This window comes from Hemiscyllium ocellatum, chromosome 5 (assembly GCF_020745735.1).
Source record: "Hemiscyllium ocellatum isolate sHemOce1 chromosome 5, sHemOce1.pat.X.cur, whole genome shotgun sequence".
NCBI lineage: Eukaryota > Metazoa > Chordata > Chondrichthyes > Orectolobiformes > Hemiscylliidae > Hemiscyllium > Hemiscyllium ocellatum.
Window position 1 is genome coordinate 38,788,950 of NC_083405.1, and position 23,589 is coordinate 38,812,538.

Consider the following 23,589-nt stretch of genomic DNA (forward strand, 5'->3'; position numbering starts at 1 on the left):
GTATGAGATTGACGAAGTTGGCTGAGTCGCATGAGCACCTGCCATGTATATGGTGCCCCACCTGTAATGGTGCTATTGGTGTAAACACTGACACATCTTGCAGCATCTACGGTAACAAGGTTATATGGTGTTGCCCTGAAAGCCGGGCAGTTTGCTGCAAACAATGGTCTGTTTGAGGTTTGATGGTTGTTTAAATGCGAGAAGTGGAGGTGTGGGGAAGGACTTGGTGAGGTGCTTGTCCTCGTTGATAATGTGTTGCAGGCTACGAAGAACATAGCATAATTTTCACCTCCTGGGAAGTACTGGACAATAAAGGGCATCCTGTCGGTTGCAGCTCGTGTCTGTCTCCTGAGGAGGTCATTATGGTTTCTGGCTGTGGGAGGTTGAAACCGGTGGTCAATGAGTTGAGCATCATACCCCGTTCTTATGAAGGCATCCTTGAGTACTTCCAGGTGCCAGTCACATTCCTCCTCATCTGAATAGATCCTATGCATGCATAGGGTTTGTCCGTAGGGGATAGCTGTCTTAATATGTTTCGGGTGGAAGCTGGAGAAGTGTAGCATCGTGAGGTTATCTGTGGGTTTGTAGTAGAGTGAGGTGCTGAGGTGCCCATCCTTAATGGAGATTCATGCGTCCAAGAATGGGACAGATAGAAGAGAATAGTCCATGGAGAGTTTGATGGTGGGATGAAACCCATTGATATCCCTGTATAGTTGTTTCAGTGACTCCTCGCCATGGGTCCAGAGTAAGAAAACGGTGTCAATATATACTGGTGTATACTGGTTGGAGATCCTGCGTAGAGAAAAAGTCTTGATCGAACCTGTGCATGAAAATGTTGGCATATTGGGGTGCAAATTTGGTCCCCATGGCTGTTCCGTGTGTCTGGATGAAGAACTGGTTGTCAGAGGTGAAGACGTTGTGGTCGAGGATAAAGCGGATGAGTTGTAAGACAGTGCTCAGAGATTAAAAAGTGAGGTCTGCAGATGCTGGAGATCAGAGCTGAAAAAGTGTTGCTGGTCAAAGCACAGCAGGTTAGGCAGCATCCAAGGAACAGGAATTCGACGTTTCGGGAAGGGCTCTGGCCCGAAACGTCGAATTTCCTGTTCCTTGGATGCTGCCTAACCTGCTGTGCTTTGACGAGCAACACATTTTCAGCAGTGCTCAGAGATTGGCAGTTGTTGGTATTGAGTACAGTCAAACCAGGAACATTCCTTGTCACAATGGACATTTCTGCACTCTACACCAGCATCTCCCACAATGATGGCATCGCGGCAACAGCCTCAGTACTCAACACCAACAACCGCAAACCTCCGAGCACCGTTCTTGAAGATGTCTTGACTTTTCCACCCAGCAACTTTAATGCTTGCAAAATAAATTGAGCATTTTCCCTCTAATGTTCAAACATGCATCAACGTGGTCTCAGACCATGAGAAAATTTTTAATGGAACAATTTGCTACTTTGCTGCTTGTTCTTGCTTAAAATAATAAAGAAATACATGAGACAAATGTGAAATGTGTCAATATTAAAACATAAAGAAAAGAACATTGACAACAAACAATTTTGAAGCTTATAATCCACGTCAATTCGAATTTACTTGTTTGGCCAAAATGGCCTGGAGGTGATGCTGTCGGAGCCAGTGAGGAACAAGAAACAGGAAGCCATTTTCTTTGTACTTCACCCACTAGGAATTAAGAGTGAAGTCTTAATTCAAAACAAAAAGCCAACAATCTCTAACTTTCCAATATTTTGTCAAATCTGGATCACATATGAAATTCTTCATTAGATGACAATTACAGCTCAGTGAGAGACAAAATGCACACAGTTCTTAAATTAATTCTGGTGAAAATTAGAAGAACATAAAGAACCAATTATTTTAAAATAAAAGCTGAAACTCAATTCAGTTTAACATTTCCAACATCGGGGTGTAAAAGATTATCCATACCAGATATAACCATCCTTTGTAATCTTTACTGCTAAATGGAAATCAAACAAAAAGCACGACATCCCTCTCCAAATGCAGTCATTAAAAATACAGAGCTCAGATCTGCTCCAGTGAAAATTAAATCATCTCCATTAGCTACTTAATCCAATTTTGATTGGAAAAATCTCAAGGATTATAGCCATTAGAGAATTGTTCAAAATGAACAGTACACACTCAACACACTTCATAGAATTCAAGATATGCATACCAGACATAACACATCAACAATTCAAATGCAAATTTAAACTCTTATGGCCGTATGTCAAAAACAAGACATTTGACAAAAAGTACAGCCACAAGAACACCACGATCCACTCCCACTTTCAAAACAGTTTGAAAGATAATATATACAATCTTAGTCATGGACTCTCTTAAAGAAAGTCATTAGCTCTGTTCAGACACTCAAATAGGAAATGTTTGATGAAAATAAAACCTAGTTTACAGCTTCAAATAAAACAGCTTTATGTTTTCATGGCACAGTAATGGTGACAAGAGGATTATAAAGATTACTCAGCTAAAATCTTTTAGACAGCTGTCTCATCAATAGAAGCTTTACACCAAAGTGCTGATAAACAAAACAGTTTTGAGATTTAGAGGGAGCACCTTGTTTATACATCTCAGGTAATAGAAAGTTATAATTTAACCGTAAAATAAATAACTTCTGCATTTCAAAACACTGGTCTCTAAACCCTACAAATGGATTAATCATCACGGAGTTGCTCACTCCTCTGTGGATCAGAAGACTCAAACTAGATTCATGTCATATCTATTTGAAAAATAACAAGTGTGATTATTGAACTCTCGGTAAGGGTGCTGACCAAGTGCATACTTGTGAATGATTTAAAACAAAACTTAAGCGTGAAGTTTACTACATTTAAAATGTCATCACAATTTAATATTTCAGAAAAAATGTGAAAGAATAGCAGGTGATGTAAATCAGAAACAAAAACAGAAATAGTTAGAAAAGCTTAGCAGATCTGGCAGTATCTGTGGAGAGAAATCAGATTTTTTAAAAATCTCTCTCCTCAGATGCTGAGCTTTTCTAGCGATTTGTGTTTTGGTTAAAATTTCAGATATTTTGCAACATTAGTCAAAAATATATACTCTGTAGAAAATAACAATGTTATTTAGAGGGGCATTTTCAGTGAATTCCTGTTTATATTGTTGCTGTATTACTACTGTTGAAAAAGAGTTAACTCGATTGATTGTCCATAGGAAAGAGTCAAATCACTTTACGTCACGAGATTAATAATGATAAGCTCAAAATAATTTGCAAAGACTTCAAATTTGTGCAATCTGTTGTAGTAGTAAATTACTTTTAAATTCATTTTGTGAATGTGGGCAAAGGTTTATATTCACCAAGCCTTGCAGCAGGATGCAAGGTATTACTCCAAAATTATGGCCCTCAGCATCTGAAAAAATGAAGCAAAAAGCAAAGAACTTCTACAGCAATTTAAGAATCCTTCCAGAGATTCAGTTTGAGCTAATCATTAGAAGTAGAAAAATGATTAGACATAGAAAAAAAAACAGATTCTCTTCTAGGTTTGGGTTGTACAGATATGTAGAAAAATATTTTAGGCTGAAGTATCACAGTTTATGCTTCTCTTTCCCACGTATTCATAGTTATGGGGGATGGGAGGGAAGGGCTAACAATTCAGTAATCAAATGCAGAACCAGCTCCGTGAGTGAGTCATCTTTCGTTTCAGTTTATTCTACAAGAATTGACTAGTTAGAGCCTAACAAGATGCTATCCTCGTGACCGAATATAACAGAGGGGAAAGCCAGCAATTTTTAAAATAGATTTTGGCAAAGAAGATATAAATATTGATTTTAAAAAATCACGTAATATAATCCAAACTGAAGGAATTAAAGGCATAGAAAATAAAAACTAAAATTGGAAAATGTCCACAATCTAACAAAAAATAAGCATAATCTTGGCCTAATTTTTATTTAAAGTAATCGAATATTTTAACTAAATACATTTGGACCTTGGAGAACTTTTGTTTTCATTCTATATTTTTATGAAAAATTTTACCATCAAAATACATAAATTATAAAACAGAAAGCTCAGAATAGCTAAACTAGATTAAAGGATAAACTAATCTTTCCATGCAACCTTCAGTTTCCAATTAACATTTGTCAATAGAAACTTTGCTATTAGTCCATATTGTTCATATCACAAACTCAAAAGGAAATAACAACTGTACGACAGCAGCTTATACCTGAAAGTGTGGCTCCTTCAGGATTTTGGCCAGCTCTGTCGCAGTCTCATTGTGATTGACTATGCAGCTGATGTCTTCAAGAATCTGCTTCACAAGATCTACATTATTCTCTCTCACAGCTTCCAATTTGGTTTCTTCAAGTCTCTCATGAGCCTGCAACAGACAAACACATTAACACCTTTTTTTTTAAAACAGCATTATATTCTTATGACACCACGGTGAAATCTTCTGCTAATTAAACCAAATGCCGAGAAAAGCTCACCTCGCCTCATAATCAGTTAAAATATGAGTAACAGAGAACCCAAAAATAGCATTTAAAGAAAATAATATCAATTTATTCCTCCACTCAAAGTGAACATTAGACAACTATTTAAAACTCTAAGCCCCCCTTTCCCTTAACTGATTATCTGCCTCCAACTCTATAACAATATACCATTCCAATAAAAAATTATTAAAATTACATCAACTTAATTTCAAAACCATACAGTGGCTGTCATCTCCGGTGTCTGTCTTCTTTCAGCTGAAGATCTCCCTGAGTTGTTGCCTTTCTTTCACTGCGAAGATTTTAATATGAGAAAGGTATCTTTGATAGAGTGTTTTTGAATGGCAGTCTCTCTTGATGGCAGTTACTCTGTCTGACTTTCAAAATGCCTTTTTTTTAAAAAAAAACCCCAACATCAGATTGAATTTATTGGTTCAATGAGACAATGTTGGCAAAAACAAACTCAACTGAATTTTAGTATCCTGGGGGCATAATTTAAACTGATTTGACAACAATTCAAATTTAGCCAAACAGCAACCAACTCAGGTATCTATTTCACAGCCAAATATTACATATTTTCAATTTTCCAGTACACCTGGAGACTGCGAGTAGTCACAGGCGCTTGTCAGCTCTCAGTTCAGAACACCATTCACTCTCAAAGGTACAGTACATGCCTTCAACTTCATAACAATATTGTCAACATATCTATACCCTGTAGATAATCGCATGCACAGTACAGGCAAAGAAAAGGACAACGATCATTGCTAACTGTTCTGGAGACATTGGGTTTTGCTGGGTAAAGTCAAACTCCAGTGTCTGAGTTTTTTCATATACTATTGCACAGAATTGAACAGCTTTAGTGACTATGTATTCATTAACAATTATATTTTACATGAAGTATATTTTTGAAATTTCAAAAAATTCTTAACAGAGCAGTAGGTGAAATATTTCATAAATATTCTGTCCAGAATGAAACAGCAAAATCCATTAAGTTTTGTTTAAACATTAAAACTTAAACATTTAAGTTCTCATATAATTGAAAATCTAAAAAGGTTCATATTAATCATGATCAACATAGGTTAAACACGAATGGCTGAAGTCAAAGATAAGTGTCAAATTAATCCATAACAGATAACTTAATGTCCCAAAGGCCATTATTTTGTCCATCCAAATTTTGACAATGTTTGATGGAGAATATTTCTCATTTTGGAAACTAATTTAGAGAGAAAAAAAATCCCTCAGAGCTACTGTGCCAACAATGAATTTTATTGCTGTCCTCTTTTATTAGTAGAATTAGGTGATTTTGACAGAATCAGTTCTAAACAAATGAAATCCAAATCATGATGAGATGCGAGCAAAATATTTTGAATTGAAGTCTTTTCTCCTTCCAAATTCATCCATTTTTGTTATTTTGTACCCACAAGCAAAAATATGCACGTGTACCATTATGGTTTTTTTGATACAATACCAGAACAATAAAATGTCCTATTCAGTCTTGCAGTGAAATGTCTGTGTGCACCAGACACTTCCATATAAATAATGCAAGATACCTCTGCAAAAAGTTAATGAATCTATTTAGTGCCAACAATGCCACTCTGGACTAATTATTACTCAAATCTTTCAGTGTTAAGGAACTGTTTAATTAGGCTGTGCTTAGCCTACATGTTAAAAGGGAATGACAGAGTAGATAGATTAATTGCTTAACACAAAGTTAAAAATCACAACACCAGCTAGTGGGTGGCACAGTGGCACAGCGGTTAGCACTGCTGCCTCACAGTGCCAGAGACCCGGGTTCAATTCCCGACTCAGGCGACCGACTGTGTGGAGTTTGCATGTTCTCCCCGTGTCTGCGTGGGTTTCCTCCGGGTGCTCCGGTTTCCTCCCACAGTCCAAAGATGTGCGGGTCAGGTGAATTGGCCATGCTAAATTGCCCATAGTGTTAGGTAAGGGGTAAATGTAGGGATATGGGTGGGTTGCGCTTCGGCAGGTCGGTGTGGACTTGTTGGGCCGAAGGGCCTGTTTCCACACTGTAAGTAATCTAATCTTATATAGTCCAACAGGTTTATCAGGAAACACTAGCTTTCAGAGTGCTGCTCCTTCATCAGGTGATTGTGGAGTATAACGTCATAGAACACAGAATTTATATCAAAAGTTTACAGTTCGACATAACTGGAATTATATATTGAAAAAAACCTGGATTGTTTGTTGAGTCTCTCATCTTTTAGAATGAGCACGTTGGTTTCAGTTCTTTCATATGTAAATCCCATAACTTTCTTAAAGTTACATTCTCAAGTGAACTTTAACAAGAGGTGCCATGTTGGCCCAGATAATGCATTGAAGGTGTGAGCTGCCCTGTGTGAGGCTGTCAGTTCAGACTGGTTCTAATCTAAAAAAGGGATTTACAGATTCATGGATTCATGCAGTTTTTGAGCAAAATAAAATGTAATGCTGCAGTATAAATTCACCCCACAAACTTGTGTGTGTGTGCATGTAAGTGTGTGCGCACACAATGGGGGTCTGAGTGAAAGTGTGTGTTTATGTGTGAGAGCGTAAAGGGGTATAAGTCTGTGAGAGGGTGTGCGTGAATGTGGGAGTGTATGTTTGAGTGGATGAGAGAGAGTGTGTGTCTGCCTGAGAGGTTGGTGCAATGGGGTCACCTGTAGTGTGACATGAACCCAAGGTCCCGGTTGAGGCCATCCCCATGGGTACAGAACTTGATGATCAGCCTCTGCTCGGCCACTTTGCATTGTCCCCTGCCACATGCATGCGCGCGCACACACAAGTTTGTGGGATGAACTTGCAGAATTACATTTTATTTTGCTCAAAAACTGCATGAATTCACATAAGGTTCTGTAAATCCTTTTTTAGATTAAAATCAGTCTGAACATTGGGGCACAGACAGCTTCACATCTTCAATGCATTATCTGGGCCAACATGACACCTTTTTTAAAGTTCACTTGAGGATGTAACAAAGTTCTGGGATTTACATAAGAACGAACTGAAACCACTATGCCTATTCTAAAAGATGACAGACCTAACAAATAATCTAGGTGTTTTTCAATATATAATTTCAGTTACATCGCACTGTAAACTTTTCATTCAAATTCTGCATCCTACGATCTTATATTCCACAATCACCCGATGAAGGAGCAGCTTCCCATAAGTTAGTGCTTCCAAATAAACCTGTTGGAATAAAACCAGGTGTCGTTTGATTTTTAACTTTGTACACCTCAGTCCAACACCAGCACTTCCAAATCTTGCTTTTCACAAGATTTAACAATTTCAGCTTCCTGGACATACTGATACTTCAGAAACATGTCTAAAGCAAACATCTTTGAAAATTGATTGCATTCAGAAAAATTAGTACAATCTAGTGTGCTTTGTTAGTGCTTAGTTTTTCACATAAGACAATTGACTGCATCCATTTTGAATTGTAAAATGACTTGACAAATATCTGCTGGAAAGACTAACTTATTGTTAGATTTTAAATTCAATTTCTATAATCCAGCAAAGAAGTTAAAAAATGAATCCTCCTTAGATCATTACAATACTATATTGAATAATATGTTGTTTAATAACAGAATTAAAATGTAATAACATTTTAATTCTAATTAACATTCGAATCATCAGGAGCTGGTGTATGGGAGAAGGTTTCACATTTTTGGATCATTGGAATCTCTTTTGGGGTAGAAGTGACCTGTACAAGAAGGACGGATTACACCTAAATTGGAAGGGGATTAATAGACTGGCAGGGAAATTTGCTAGAACTGCTCAGGAGGATTTAAACTAGTAAGGTGAGTTGGGGGGGGGGGGTGGTGTGGTGGTGGGACCTAGGGAGATAGTGAGGAAAGAGATCAATCTGAGTCTGGTACAGTTGAGAACAGAAGTGAGTCAAACAAACAAACGAACGAACAGTCAGGGCAGGCAGGGACAAAGTCGGACTAATAAATTAAACCACGTTTATTTCAATGCAAGGGGCCTAACAGGGAAGGCAGTTGAACTCAGGGCATGGTTAGGAACATGAGACTGCGTTTTATAGCAATTACAGAAACATGGCTAAGGGATGGGCAGCGCTGAAAATGTGTTGCTTGAAAAGCGCAGCAGGTCAGGCAGCATCCAAGGAGCAGGAGATTCGACGTTTCGGGCATAAGCCCTTCTTCAGGAGGGCTGAAGAAGGGCTTATGCCCGAAACGTCGAATCTCCTGTTCCTTGGATGCTGCCTGACCTGCTGCGCTTTTCCAGCAACACATCTTCAGCTCTGATCTCCAGCATCTGCAGTCCTCATTTTCTCCCCTAAGGGATGGGCAGGACTGGCAGCTTCACATTCCAGGATACAAATGATATAGGAAGGATAGAAAGGGAGGCGAGAGGAGGGGAGTGGCATTTTTGATAAGGGATAGCATTACATCTGTGCTGAGGGGGGATATTCCCAGAAATACATCACAACACCAGGGACCCGGGTTCGATTCCGCCCTCGGGTGACTGTCTGTGTGGAGTTTGCACATTCTCAGCATGTCTGTGTGGGTTTCCTCCCACAGTCCAAAATTGCGCAGGTTAGATGGATTAGGCAATGCTAAATTGCCCATTGTGTTGTGGGATACGTGGATTAGGTGCACTAGTCAGAGGAAATGTAGAGCAATAAGGAAGGGGAATGGGTCTGAGTGGGATACTCTTCGGAGGGTCTGTGTGGATTTGTTGGGCCAAGTGACCTATTTCCACACTGTAGGGATTATGTGATTCTAAAACCAAAGCAATAATGCTGGCTTAACATGAAACTGGTATTATATACAAGAGAGTCATTGTTTCCCAATGTAATCATAAAATACAGGAAATAATTGTCATTTTTATAGTAAATTGTTAAAGAATCTATCTATCTATTGCAGTATGCCAGTGAACAATGTACCACACTTTCAGATCCTCAGTATTTTGAAGAAATTGTTTTAATTTTTGTTTTGCAAACTGAGGAAAGTTTTGCCAATCCTATGCAAAATTACAAATGCAATTTCCCCACTGATCATATGTTTTTACATTAGATTGAAAAATCGAACTCTGACCGCCAATGGCTCAAGGCTAGACTTCAGATTTCAACCTCTCCATCATAAACACAGCCTAATTTCATCACTGATCATCACCTATGCAAAACTTTAGCACTAATGGAAGGGCTACTCCAGTACAGTCCTTTCCAGTCACCTTCTTTAAATCTAACTTGTCCAAAACTCAGGTCACTTGCCCAATGTCAAGCCCCATTCACGCACCCAGCAACCTGGCTTTGCTGGGCCACATTATTTTCCAACACAGGAATGATAGCCACTGCACTATGTTACAGAATCAGTAATCCAAGGATTTGGGCCAATGCTTTGGAGAAAAATGTTCAAATGCCACCAATACAACTGGTAATCTAAATTCAATTAATTACTTAAATCTGAAATATCATCAATATTGGTAACTATGGAACTACCAGCTTGTTGTAAAAACCAACTTGATTCACGATTGTCGTTTAGGGGAAGTAGTTTGCTGACTGGAACTGGCCTCTACAAGATTCCAGATCCACAGCTGTGTGACAGATTCTTCACTGACCTCTCGTGTAGACAAGCAAACACTTAGTCATACTCAAGAAGTGGTCCACCATTTGAAGGCGAGTAATGATGGGCAATTAATGCAAGCCTCATCAACAACACCCACTTCCTTAAAATGAATAATGTAAAAAACAAAATTAGCTTCATCCTTAAAGTCATTGATGGTGTTACCCCATGTTCTTTCGGTCTCTTCATAATCCCTAAAAAAATGTTCCATTCATTCACTCACAACAACCACTTACATATTGTCTCCTCAGCCACTGGTTGCAGCAAAACCTGTTTATGTATTTGTCCCCCAAATTCCTTCTTCAAAAAAAAAACAATACATTGAAAAAAAAACTTCAAAAAAGCCTCACATTGCCTCTACTTTGTCTTCTTGATGAATCTTCCAATATTGTCTATGAAGCACATTCAAACACATTTCATACCAATAACATGAAATTAATGTCACCATCATGAATGAGTCTTTATGAAATACAGTAATGAGGGATAAAGCAATTCTAAGAATTGCAAGTACAATACCTTGGCAAGAGATCTGACAATGGGACTCTCCATTATTCCTTTAAGAAAGATGAGGTCTATCTCCTTAGCTCCTGTAGAGACCGGCAACTCGTGGAGGTTGTCCAATACCTGCTGCATTGCTGCTAAGATGCGAAAGAAAATGAAATAGTGAAGCTGTTAATCACAACAACAGCTAACAACTTTAAATACTATTTAAAGACAGACATCAGGTTTCATTAGTTGTTGGCAGACTCCAAAAGAAAAATTAAAACGGATTCCAGTTACTCAGGAACATAAGGAGATTCCCAAAACAATTATTTTCTGACAAATTTTGTAATTTCCTTCACAGGTTCAGTACACGTACGAAGCTTCAGACATCATCAATAGCAAATGGAAACATGAGCACCATAAATATCAAGCAACACATATTCAGCATTCTGCATTGGACAGAAAGCCCTAATACAAACCAGGCAGGTCATAAAGGAGAGGAGAAAGTGAATATCAAAGCTTTTCATCTTGCACTCAGCGGAACAACACAAGAATGTCAAATTACAAAACAAACAAATTTCAATACCTGATAGTACAAACCAAAAAGGGAAGCTGACTGATTGTGGCAGTGCCTTGGTCAAAGTGACATGCAGGCTAAAGTCAACAATTATGACCACAGTAGGATACAGTTGACTTTTCATAATTAAGTCCGTAAATTTTAACAGAATAATTTAAATGTTCAAAATTACTGTATTAATTCATTTCAATGCACTGCATCTTTGCATTTCTGGTGTCAAAAATTAACTTGAATTAATTATTCTCAGTGGAAAGGGAAGGGATTCTAGAAACCATTTTAATGCCACACATTGCATGACTTAGAACATACGTTCCTTCAGTGCTCTTTCCCGCACCATCACAATCACCCCCACACTCTCCCCATCCATTATATTAAACCATGCTATTAAAACATCAACCATACTTTTAAAACTCACCACAAAGGCACAATAATTATATGGAATAAACAATTGGCTTGGTGGTCTCAATCACATTCTAGTCAGTCAATCTCTGATCTTAGCTGGAGGAATTACCATAACTCAAATCACTCATTACTTGTAATACTTTCACTATATGGAAGGAAATGAGAAACAAACATTTGATTCCAGGCTACATATAATCAGAGAGATGTGCAGCACGGAAACTGACCCTGAGGTCCAACTTGTCCAATCCAACAAGATATCCTAATATAGTCTAGTCCCATTTGCCAGCACTTGATCCTTATCCCTCCAAACCCTTCCTAATCATATATCCATCCAGACGCCTTTTAAATGTTGTAATTGTACCAACCTCCACCACTTCCTCTAGCAGCTCATTCATGTACCACCCTCTGTGTGGAAAAGGTTGCCTCTTAAGTCTCTTTTAAATTTTTCCCCTAACCCTCAACCTATGCCCTCTAGATCCGGACTCCCCCACCCCAAGGAAAAGAACTTGTCTATTTATCCTATCCATGCCTCTCATGATTTTATAAACCTAAGGTCACCCCTCAGCCTCCAATGCTCCAGGGAAAACAGCTCCAGCCTATTTAGCCTCTCCCTATAACTCAAATCCTCCAACACTGGCAACATCTTTGTAAATACTTTCTGAACCCTTTCGACTTTCACAACATCTTTCCGATAGGAAGGAGACCAGAATTACATGCAATATTCCAACAGTGGCCCAACCAATGTCCTGTACAGCTGCAACATGATCTCTGCAACCTCTATACTCAATATGTCTGCAGGAAGTAAGCGTCGTTGGTTGAGAATCCTATCAGATCGCATGGGTCAGTTGGAGAGGCAATTAGAGGCAATGAGGAGTTTACAAGAGTGAGAGGGTGTGATGGATGGCAGTTATAGGAAGGGAGAAAAGCCACAGATATAGTCAGGTAGATGGGTTAACTCCAGGAAAGGTGGGAGGGAGAGACAGGTAGTGCAGGAATCTTCCATGGTTATCCCCATTTCAAACATGTATGCTGTTTTGAAAAATGCAGGGGGTGATGGACTCTCAGGGGAATGTAACATGAACAGCCAAGTTTCTGGTATTGAGACTGGCTATAATGTAACGAGGGGTACGTCAGGTTGCAAGTGATCAATTGTGATGGGGACACTCTAGTCAGAGGCACAGACAAACATTTTTGCACCCAGCAACGAAAAATCAGAATGTGTGTTGCCTCCCCTGTGCCAGGATCAAGGATATCTCAGAGATGGTGCAGAATGTTCTCAAAGGGGATAGGGATCAGCAGAAGGTCATTGTACACATTAGGCCTAAGGACATAGGAAGGGAAAAGGACGAGATTCTCAAGGGAAAACCGGAGGTCCGAGGGTAGTGATATCTAGATTACTCCCAGTTCTACGAGCGAATGAGGATAGGAATAGGATAGGGCAGAAGAATGCGTGGCTGAGGAGTTGGTGCATGGGAGAAGGGTTCACAATTCTGGATCATTGGAATTAGACTAAAATACTGGCAGGGAGATTTGCTAGAGCTGCTTGGGAGGATTTAAACTAGTAAGGTTGTGGTGGTAGTGAGGGATCCAGGGAAATAGTGAGGAAACCGATCAATCTGACACTTGTACAATTGGGAAACGGAACAAGTCAAATAGTCAGGGCAGACAGGAACAAAGCAGAGAACAAAGGTAGGACTGATAAATTAAACTGCATTTATTTCAATGCAAGAGGCCTAACAGGGAAGGCAGAGCATGGTTAGGAACATGGGACTGGGATAATATAGAAATTACTGAAATGTGGCTCAGGGATGGACAGGACTGGCAGTTTAAATGTTCCAGGATACAAAGGCTATAGGAAGGACAGAAAGGGAGGCGAGAGAGGAGGGGGAGTGGCATTTTTGATAAGTGATAGCATCACAGCTGTACTAAGGGAGGATATCCCTGGGAATACATCCAGAGAGGTTATTTGGGTGGAACTGAGAAATAAAAAAGGGATGATTACCTTATTAGGATTGTATTATAGACACCCCCCCCCCGCCAATAGTCAGCGGGAAATTGAGAAACAAATTGGTAAGAAGATTTCAGTTATCTGTATGAATAATAGGATGATTATTGTAGGAGATTTTAATTTTCCAAACATAGACTGGGACTGCCATAGTGTTACGCACTTAGATGGAGGGGACTTTTTGAAGTGTATACAAGAAAACTTTCTGATTCAGTATATGGATGTATCTACTAGAGAAGGTGCAAACATTGACCTACTGGGAAATAAGGCAGGGCAGGTGACGGAGTTGTCAGTGGGGGAACACTTTGGGGCCAACGACCATAATTCTATTAGCTTTAAAATAGTGATGGAAAAGGATAGACCAGATCTAAAAGTTGAAGTTCTAAATGGGAGAAAGGCTAATTTTGAATGTATTAGGCAAGAACTTTCGATAGCTGATTGGAGGCATTTGTTCGCAGGTAAAGGGACGGCTGGAAATGGGAAGCCTTCAGAAATGAGATAACAAGAATCCAGAGAAAGTATATTCCTGTCAAGGTGATAGGAAAGGCTGATAGGTATAGGGAATGCTGGATGACTAAAGAAATTAAGGGTTTAGTTAAGAAAACAAGAGAAGCATATGTCAGGTACAGACAGGATAGATCAAGTGAATTCTTAGAAGAGTATAAAAGGAAGCAGGAGTACACTTAAGAGGGAAATCAGGAGGGCAAAAAGGGGACATGAGATAGCTTTGGCAAAAAAGGGTTAAGAAGAATCCAAAGAGATTTTATAAATACATTAAAGGAGAAAAGAGTAACTAGGGAGAGAATAGGGCCCCTCAAAGATCAGCAAGGCAGCCTTTGTGTGGTGCAGCAGGAGATGGGGGAGATACTAATTGAGTATTTTGCTTCAGTATTTACTGTGGAGAAGGACACGTAAGATATATAATGTGGGGAAATACATGATGACATCTTGAAAAATGTCGATATTACAGAAGAGGAGATGATGGATGTGTTGAAATGCATAAAAGTGGATAAATCCCCACGACCTGAACTCTGTAGGAAGCTAGGGAAGTGATTGCTGGATGCCATGCTGAGACATTTGTATCATCAATAGTCACAGCTGAGGTTCTGGAAGACTGGAGGTCGGCTCACGTGGTGCCACTAGTTAGGAAAGGTGGTAAGGAAAAGCCAGGGAACTATAGACTGGTGAGCCTGACATCGGTGATGGGCAAGTTGATGGAGGGAATCCAGAGGGACAGGATTCACATTTGGAAAGACAAGAACTGTTTAGGGATAATCAACATGGCTTTGTGCGTGGGAAACCATGTCTCACAAACTTGATTGAGTTTATGAAGTAGTAACAAAGAGGATTGATGAGGGCAGTGCAATGGATGTGATCCATGTGGATTTCAGTAAGGCGTTCGACAAGGTTTCTCATGGGAGACAGGTTAGATCTCATGGAATACAGGGAGAACTAGCTTGAAGGAAGAAGACAGAGGGTGCTGGTGAAGGGTTCCTTTTCAGTTGTATGTCACAAGGAATAGTGCTGGGTCCATCACTTTTGGACGTTTATAGAAAATGATTTGGATGTGAACATAGGACGTATAGTTAGTAAGTTTGCAAATGACACCAAAATTGGAGGTGTAATGGTTGCAAAGGAGGTTACCTCAGATTACAACTGGATCTTGATCAGATGGGCCAACGGGCTGAGTAGTAGTAAATGGAGTTTAATTTAGATAAATGTGAGTTGCTGCATTTTGGAAAAGCAAATCAGAGCAGGATTTATACACTTAAAATGGTAAGGTTCTGGAAAATGTTGCTAAACAGAGGGACGTTGGAATACAGTTCATAGTTCCTTGAAAATCGAGTCACAGATAGATAGGATAGTGAAGGCAGCATTTGGTATGCTTTCCTTTATTGGTCAGAAGACCAATATGACAGAAGAAACAAAAAGATGGTAAGAGTACATAATCCCAGTTGAAATTCACTAAATTTGAAATACTATTATTTGGAGGCCACTGACCAATCAAGGAAGAGAACTCAAATTAAATATACCAAGGTTCATAAAAGCTATGGAAATTCTAGAAAAATATATGTGGGGAGAAAAAATCCACATGCATTGATGGGACACTCTATGCTTAATTTCAAGATCACAATCAATGTCTTTTATCCAGGATATCACTTCTAAGACTGCTAAAAGTTTAATTTGCTTTCTTTCTCAATTAAATATTTAGTCTATCTAATTTAATAACTTGCATCTATCTGAACCAAATCTATTGCTGCTCCTAGTTTGTTCTTATCTCCAAATTTGCATGCGATTAACATTAACAAATTGATGAAAGTACAGACATTTTCTCTGGGGCACTTTCATCTTCTTTCTCAACACAATGTCACTCCATGAGCAATTCCTCATTGTTTTCTAACCTACGAAGTCAAACACCCACACACAACAGGGAAACAAACTCTTCGGTTCAAACAGTCCTTGCCAAACATAATTCCCAACTAAACTAGTCCCACCTGCCCGCTCCTGGCCCATATCACTCCAAACCTTTCCTATTCATGTACTTATCCAAAAGTCTTTTAAACATTGTAATTGTGCACCACTTCCTCAGGATGTTGGTTCCATAGCAAACTACCCTGTGTAAAAAAAAGTCCCTCATTTCTTTTTTAAATCCCACTCCTCTCACCTCAAAAAAAAAGTGCCCACTCATCTTGAAATCTCCATCCCAGGAAAAAGCTAACTTCCATTAACCCTGTCCATATCCCTCATGATAAGGTCTTCTTTAAGATCACCTCTCAACCTCCAACATTTCAGTGAACAAAACCCCAGACTCTCTTTATAAATCAGAATTTCCATATCCAGCAACATCCTGTACATAATTCCTGAAATTTAACAAGAAAGCTTGCATGAATGTTGGGTCATTCACAATGGAAGGACGTCCTAAATCCACGTCCCGTGAGTAAAACGTAGAGAAAAAAACATTGACAGGGTTAGATAGTCATAAGCCTAACAAAACTCTTGTTTTGGAGGGTTATATTGGATTCAACAAATGTGACCAGCATCTAAACGGGACATGTTCTTTTCGACTTGCTGCTACATTTTGTAGCCTTGGAGAATAGTGCTGCATGTGGTCACCATTACAAGTTCTAAGCAAATACATTAAGAACCTGCACCTTAACAACACACATGTCAAATACTTGCACCCATTTGATGCTATGAAAAAAAAAGGAAAGATAATTTTTTTTCAAAAAACAAAAAAGTCTTGTGTGCCAATTACAATTCTACACATTTATCTTGTAGGAGAAAGTGAGGTCTGCAGATGCTGGAGTATCAGAGCTGAAAATGTGTCGCTGGAAAAGCGCAGAAGGTCAGGCAGCATCCAAGGAACAGGAAATTCAACGTTTCGGGCATAAGCCCTTCATCAGGAATGAGGAAAGTGTGTCCAGCAGGCTAAGATAAAAGGTAGGGAGGAGGGACTTGGGGGAGGGGTGATGGAGATGTGATAGGTGGAAGGAGGTCAAGGTGAGGGTGATAGGCTGGAGTGGCCTCATCTTCCGCCTGGGAACCCTCCAACCACAAGGGATGAACTCAAATTTCTCCAGTTTCCTCATTTCCCCTCCCCCCACCTTGTCTCAGTCAAATCCCTCGAACTCAGCACTGCCTTCCTAACCTGCAATCTTCTTCCTGACCTCCCTGCCCCCACCCCACTCCGGCCTATCACCCTCACCTTGGCCTCCTTCCACCTATCACATCTCCATCGCCCCTCCCCCAAGTCCCTCCTCCCTACCTTTTATCTTAGCCTGCCTGGCACACTCTCCTCATTCCTGATGAAGGGCTTATGCCCGAAACGTTGAATTTCCTGTTCCTTGGATGCTGCCTGACCTGCTGCGCTTTTCCAGCAACACATTTTCAGCACATTTATCTTGTATTAAGGCACAGTCTAGATATTTTTTAAGAAGAGTATATCAGGCTGCGTTTCTCTGCTTCATTAACTGGTACTATGTGAAAGATCTTGGAAACAAGCAACTTACTACAGTAAGTAGCATATTAGGCCATTGTACAAATTTCAGATCTTACAGTTTTTCATGATAGTATTGGAATTCAATGAATGAGGCAATTAGCCACCCTCAATGCCGCTTCCAAAAAAATCTAACATAAATTAGAACCAAACTGAGCAAATAGGTTTATGTCCATCCAAAAAGAAATGACATGTACTACAAAGAAGTGTATACTAGCTAAATTTCTGACAGAATGCACTACACTTAGCAGGTATTGGGCGCTGGAAAAAAATAAAGTTTGAGACAACAAAAGTGGAATTACCCAAATGCCCAAACACTCCCAACCAGAACTAAACACTGAGTACTTTCTTTCGCTGCACCACTCTTTCTCCAAGCAGAAAGAGGACAGTGCATCAATTCTGCTTATTCCCATATATGCACGCACACCTAATGCTCGCTGCCTTCAGAGGCTCCAGCAGCATTCTGTCTTCACCCGGTAACAGGTACTGATCACTGCACTCTGCTGAATGCTTTCTTATTTCACAGCCCTGCTACTTCATTCTCATTGAGCAACACCATGTCCTCCTTGTAAATTGCCACTTTGTACACTCAAAACCATTCATGGAATATATGCACTTCTCTTTTTAAAAGCCACTCACCAACTCTTCCTCTCTTTCACTAGATGATTCACTAGAAAGGCAACATGAGCAGAACCAGCACAGGGGCAGCGAGCATGCAATTCCACTGTGGTTTCTCAAGTAGAGCCAGCTCTTGTATTTTGAAATCTGTATTATAATTGTAACAGGATCCTGATGATATAATTTACATTAGGACCAATTTGCATGTGGCAATGAGACTTCTGCTTATTTCTGACAGCACCTCTGACATCAAAAACAAATTGCGTGTGATCAAAATGGCAGCAGTTGGGAAAAGGACAGGAATGCAATTCCTTATCTCCGACATTGAGGGTAACTTTAATTCCCCAAGAAGTATGAACTAACCAAAATCACCAGACTGGCTTAAAATCACAACCAATACAATCATGTCAGGTTAACATGGGGCACAGTGGGTATATGCAGCACATAACTCCCTCAATTGCCCTGGAAAAAGTCACTCACAGGAAACACCACAGTATGGTCACTCTGAAAGGACTATAGAAGGAGATGACAAGGAATTGCTTCTCCAATCGCAAGTTGGTCCCCTCCATGCTTGCTGCCAACAGAAAATGCAGGGGAGAATGATCGATGAGCAGTTAATAATTGGGGGGAAGAGGGAGCGGAGAGAGGGAAGGGGGATATAAAAAGCCAGTAGCCAAGGTCCAAGGATTAGTGGCCATTATGCTCAGACCACAAGTAGCCTTCCTATCCAGGTCAGGGGATGGCGGCAGGAACTGCCTTTGGTTGGGGGGGGGGGGGGGGGGGGGGCGGCAAGGATTATGATGGTATATGGGGGTGGGAGGCTGCAAGGAGGGGGAAGAGAGGCTGCATTTGGGGCAGCAAGGTACAGAAGCTGCAGATAAACTGAAAAAGATTTGAAACCTGTCAAAGAACACAACTCAGTTAGGAAAACTGAACCACTGAAATAAATTATTATTGTAAATGAATGTGAATATCTCCAGCTCAAGAATGCATATGATCAGGAGCTATAATGGGGAAACCGTAGCGGATGTTATTGTAATGAACACTATGCCAATTGAGAGATCTGAGATACAATAATGGGCACCAACTGCTAGATTAAAATACTCCCACCTTTGTCAGGATACAAATGGAAACACATTATCTGTGCCCTCACTGGTGCGTTAGTAGCGCATTTAGGGTGATGTCAGTTATTTTGGAAAACAACACTCCATTGTTGCTAACATATGCCGTTTGAAGCACTACATATTGTGTAAGCAAGGAGAGCACCACAACAGCTATCTTTTAAGAAAAGGTTAACATGCTGAGAAGTTTTACACATTTATAAATGTAGACTGGGAGCATCACAAAACACTGACACAAAATATCCAACTCTTATACATTTGGATATGCAATATCCTGTGGCTTGTAACTGCAGCCATTAAAATCGTAATGAATTCATCAGTTATGAACTTATTAGCAAGTGTCAGGTTGGAAAAGAGAAAGAACTAAAGCATTTCGACTATACAGGAATTTTGATTACATTATATATCAAATCCTTCAGTCTTCATTGGTTTGCTGGGCCCAAGCCTTTGCATCAACCCAAATTAAGTGGCTTTTTTTTATGTTAGTAATCAGTTGTACTTTTTTTTCTCTAAATAACACTAGAAAGACAGCAAGAGGAGGGTAATATAAATTGAATAATAATGACAATTATAGACACGAAATGCCAACAGCATACAGTCACGATGGTGGTCTAAGAGTGGTTTTGGCAATAGCCCTTAAGTCTTATCCCCAAGATCTCATCCCAGGAATAACAGGTGACCTAAATTACTCCAACATACTGGATTTTATTCCCTCTCAAGTGGGGGGGGGGGGGGAAAAGAGGAGAAACATTTGTTCATCCTCACCCACTACTCTCACAGCAAGATACTGTTTCAGTACAAAACTTAGTATCAAAATTCTTATAATCCTAACTCCCCTAATTTTCTGAAAAATGGCATGTGACACTGAAAACAACTCTTAAAAATACTCAGTCTATGTAACTGAAGTTCACTTCCAAATTAAGGCTGCAAAATACCTCTCATTAATAGCCACACACATCAAATCTCTTGCATCACCAAGGGTGAGTTCAAGTTCTTCCTGTGTATCTGTATTACTCATGCTCCACAGTATGCAATTAAAATGACTCATTTTTTATTGTCTCCATCTGCAATGCAATAACTAATGTCTAAACTGTACAATGTGTGGTACTAATCAAAAGTGATTTAGTTCCATTACAAATAAGACAGTAAAAGAAAGTAAGCTGGTACTAAGTGTCTAAATCTACAGTGGATTCTCAAATCGTAAAAGGCTGCATTTGAAATATCAGACATTATTTGCGCTTAGAACAGGAACTTTGCTTTAATGATCAGATCAAATTGGCATGGCTAGTGGCTAATAATATGAAAGAAAAACAAAGCTGTTAGATTGAACAAAATATGACTCAGTGAATTAGACTGAATTTCATGTTGAATCCCAGGCAGATGAAAAAGGGATGGTGAGAAACTCAGAATTTTTTTTATGGTCCCTAAGACGCAGGCAAGTCAACATTTGCTGACTATTACTAACTGCCCCCGGAGAAGGTGACTTTCTTGAGTCGCTGCAGCTCAACTGGCAGAGGTCCGCTAAAGTTGTGTTGGGAACAACAGTCAAGGATTTCGATCTCATTGACAGTGGAAGAATGGCTATGTCATTCCAAATCAGGATGGTGTGATGTTTAAGAGGAACCTGCAGGCTGTGATGATCTGGAGGTATTTATTCAGTCATGAGATGTGGACATCGCTGGGTACACCAGCATTTATTGCCCATCCTTAATTCCCCAAAGGTGAGTCAACCACATTGCTGTTGGCCTGGAGTCACGCGTAGGCCAGACCACCAGATAAGAATCGCAGATTTTGCTTCCCAAAAGGACACTAAATGAACCAGATGATTTTTATGAGAATTGACTGTGGTTTCACGGTCATGTTTAGTTCATTCAAGATTTTTAGTGAATTCAAAATTTCACTATCTGCCACAGTGAGATTCAAACACATATCCCAAGGTTGTGATTCTGGAATACTTAGTCCAGTAGCATTACCATGATACCACTGCCTTTCCTAGAATGCATTACTCTTGTCCTACCAGGTTGTAGAAGTCATGAGTTTGGAAGATGCTGAGTGAAGGGGCCTTGGAGAATTCAGATTATGAAACTTTCACTTGGTGGACACGTCTACCACTGCATATTGCAAAAGGGAGAGAAGGCTGAAGGTGGTAGATGGGGTGAAAATCAAGCAAACCTCTTGTCCTGGATAGTGTCATGTTTCTGGTGTACTGTTGGAGTTGTATTTCTCTACACAACTGGACAGCATTCTATTCCAGTCCTGGCTTAAATTAGTAATGGTGGAGAGGCAGTGGGAATCAGGTGGTGAGTTGCTGCCAAAGAATTCTTAGCTCTGTCCTGCATTGGGAGTGAGAGTATTTATAGATATTTTCTGATCAACCAGTCCATAGACCTTATTACACACCTCTGGAGCAGATGGGACTTGAAGCCAGGCCTTCAAGGTTGGCCCATTTTTGTCATTGACTAAACAGCATCAGGACAGATGTCATAAAAAGACACCATGCAATGTATAGTTGTCCTTTGTTTATTGGAGAATGGCCTGTCTCCACAGAACCACAGACAGAAACATAGAAAACACAGGGAGTAGGCCAGTCAGTCCATTAAACCTGCCCTAAGATTCAGTATCCAGGCTGATTACTCAACTCAGTATGCTGTTTATCCCCATGCCCTTTGATTTCTTTAGCCCTGAGAACTATATCTAACTCTTAACATTCAATATTTTGGCCACAACCACCTGCTGTGGCAGAGAATTCCACAGGATCACCACTCTCCGGGTGAGGAACACTTTCAACTCAGTCATAAATGGCCCAATCTATATGCTATTCTGTGACCTCTGACCCTGGTCTCCCTACTCATCGGGAACATCCGCCCTGCATTAACTCTGTCTGGTCCAGTTAGAAACCTATAAAATTCTATAAGATCATATCTCATTATTCTGAACTTTAGTAGATACAGCCCAACTAATCCAGTCTCTCTTCATGCATCAGTCCTGTCATCTCAAGAATCAGTCTCGTAAACTTTTGATATGTTCCTTCCATGGCCAGATACGTTCTTCCTCAGATAAAGACAGACCAAAACTGCAGATGTGGTCTCACCAGTGCCCTGTACAGGTGTGGCAAGACATCCCTCCCTGCTCCAGTACCCAAATCCTCTTGATATGAAAGCCAACATCCCATTTCTCTTCCTCGCCATCTGCTGCACTGTATTCATTCAGCGACTGCTGTAAAAGGTCATCCAGTCTCAATGCACATCCCCCTTTCCCTATCCATCACCAGATAATAATCTGCCTCCCTATTTTTGCTTCCAAAGTGGATAACCTCATACTTAGCCACAATAAATGCCATCTGCTACAGTTTGAATACACATATCAATAGATTCAAGAATAATTTTCTATCCCACTATGATCAGACTTTTGAACAGACCTCTGAAATGGTATATGTTAATCTCTCTCTGCACCTTCTCTGCAGCTGGGATGTTGTATTCTGCACTCTATACTATACAAAGTACATCAGTGCAGCAGAACAATCTGCCTGTACAGCACACAAAATAACACTTCTCATATATGTCAGTACGTGACAATTAATCATGTGCCAGTTCACTCAATTTGCCTGAATCACACTAAAGTATCATTGCATCTCCCTCACAGTCCATCCTCCCACAAATTTTTGTATAACTTGTGAAAGCGGAGGTATTTAGTTCCCTCATCTAAATAATTAAAATACACTGTAAATAGCTAGGATCCAAAATCGGATCCCTATAGTACCCCACTAGTTACTGGTTGCCATTTAGAAAATGACCAGTTTATTACTACATGTTTTCTGTCTGCCCCAGTTCTCTATCCATGTCAATAGATTACCCCCAATACCGTATACTTTAATTTGACATGTTAATCGCATATGGGACATTATTGAAAGTTTGAAAGTCCATGTAAACCACATTCACTGGCTCCCCCAATCAACTCTACTAATGACCGACTCTCTCAAAAAACTCCAGTAGATTTGTCAAGCATGGCTTCTCTTTTGTGAAACCATGCTGATTTGGGCCAACCCTGTCACTGTTTTCAAAAATGGATTCTAGTATTTTCCATCATACTAACGTCAGGCAAAACTGTCTATAAACTTCTTATTTTATCTCTACCTCCTTATTGAAATAATGGAGTCATATTAATAATTCCCCCCAAACTCATAGAAACTGTTAGAGTCTATAGAACTTTGAAAGATGCCCACCACTTACATCCATTATTTCTATGATCAATAAGTACTCTGGGATATAGATTATTTGAATTGGGTGATTTATTAGTCCTTCATTCTAATAAATTCTTCAAACACCAAATTTCAACTGA

General features: G+C 39.8%; 1 protein-coding gene across 5 annotated transcripts in view; it reads right to left on the reverse strand.

The window, feature by feature from the left end:
- The window catches only part of LOC132815666 (protein PALS2-like), a 148,085-nt gene that overhangs the window by 41,716 nt on the left and 82,780 nt on the right, over positions 1-23,589 (reverse strand). For 3 of the 5 annotated variants that reach the window (XM_060824674.1, XM_060824672.1, XM_060824673.1), the window contains 2 exons: positions 10,565-10,686; positions 4,205-4,357 (listed from right to left, as the gene is read on the reverse strand). In XM_060824674.1, the coding sequence (XP_060680657.1) occupies positions 4,205-4,357; positions 10,565-10,681 (270 nt within the window). In that variant the 5' untranslated portion in view covers positions 10,682-10,686. Of the gene's footprint in view, positions 1-4,204; positions 4,358-10,564; positions 10,687-18,151; positions 18,199-23,589 lie in introns of those variants that run through there. The other 2 variants (XM_060824676.1, XM_060824675.1) reach the window with 2 other exon arrangements.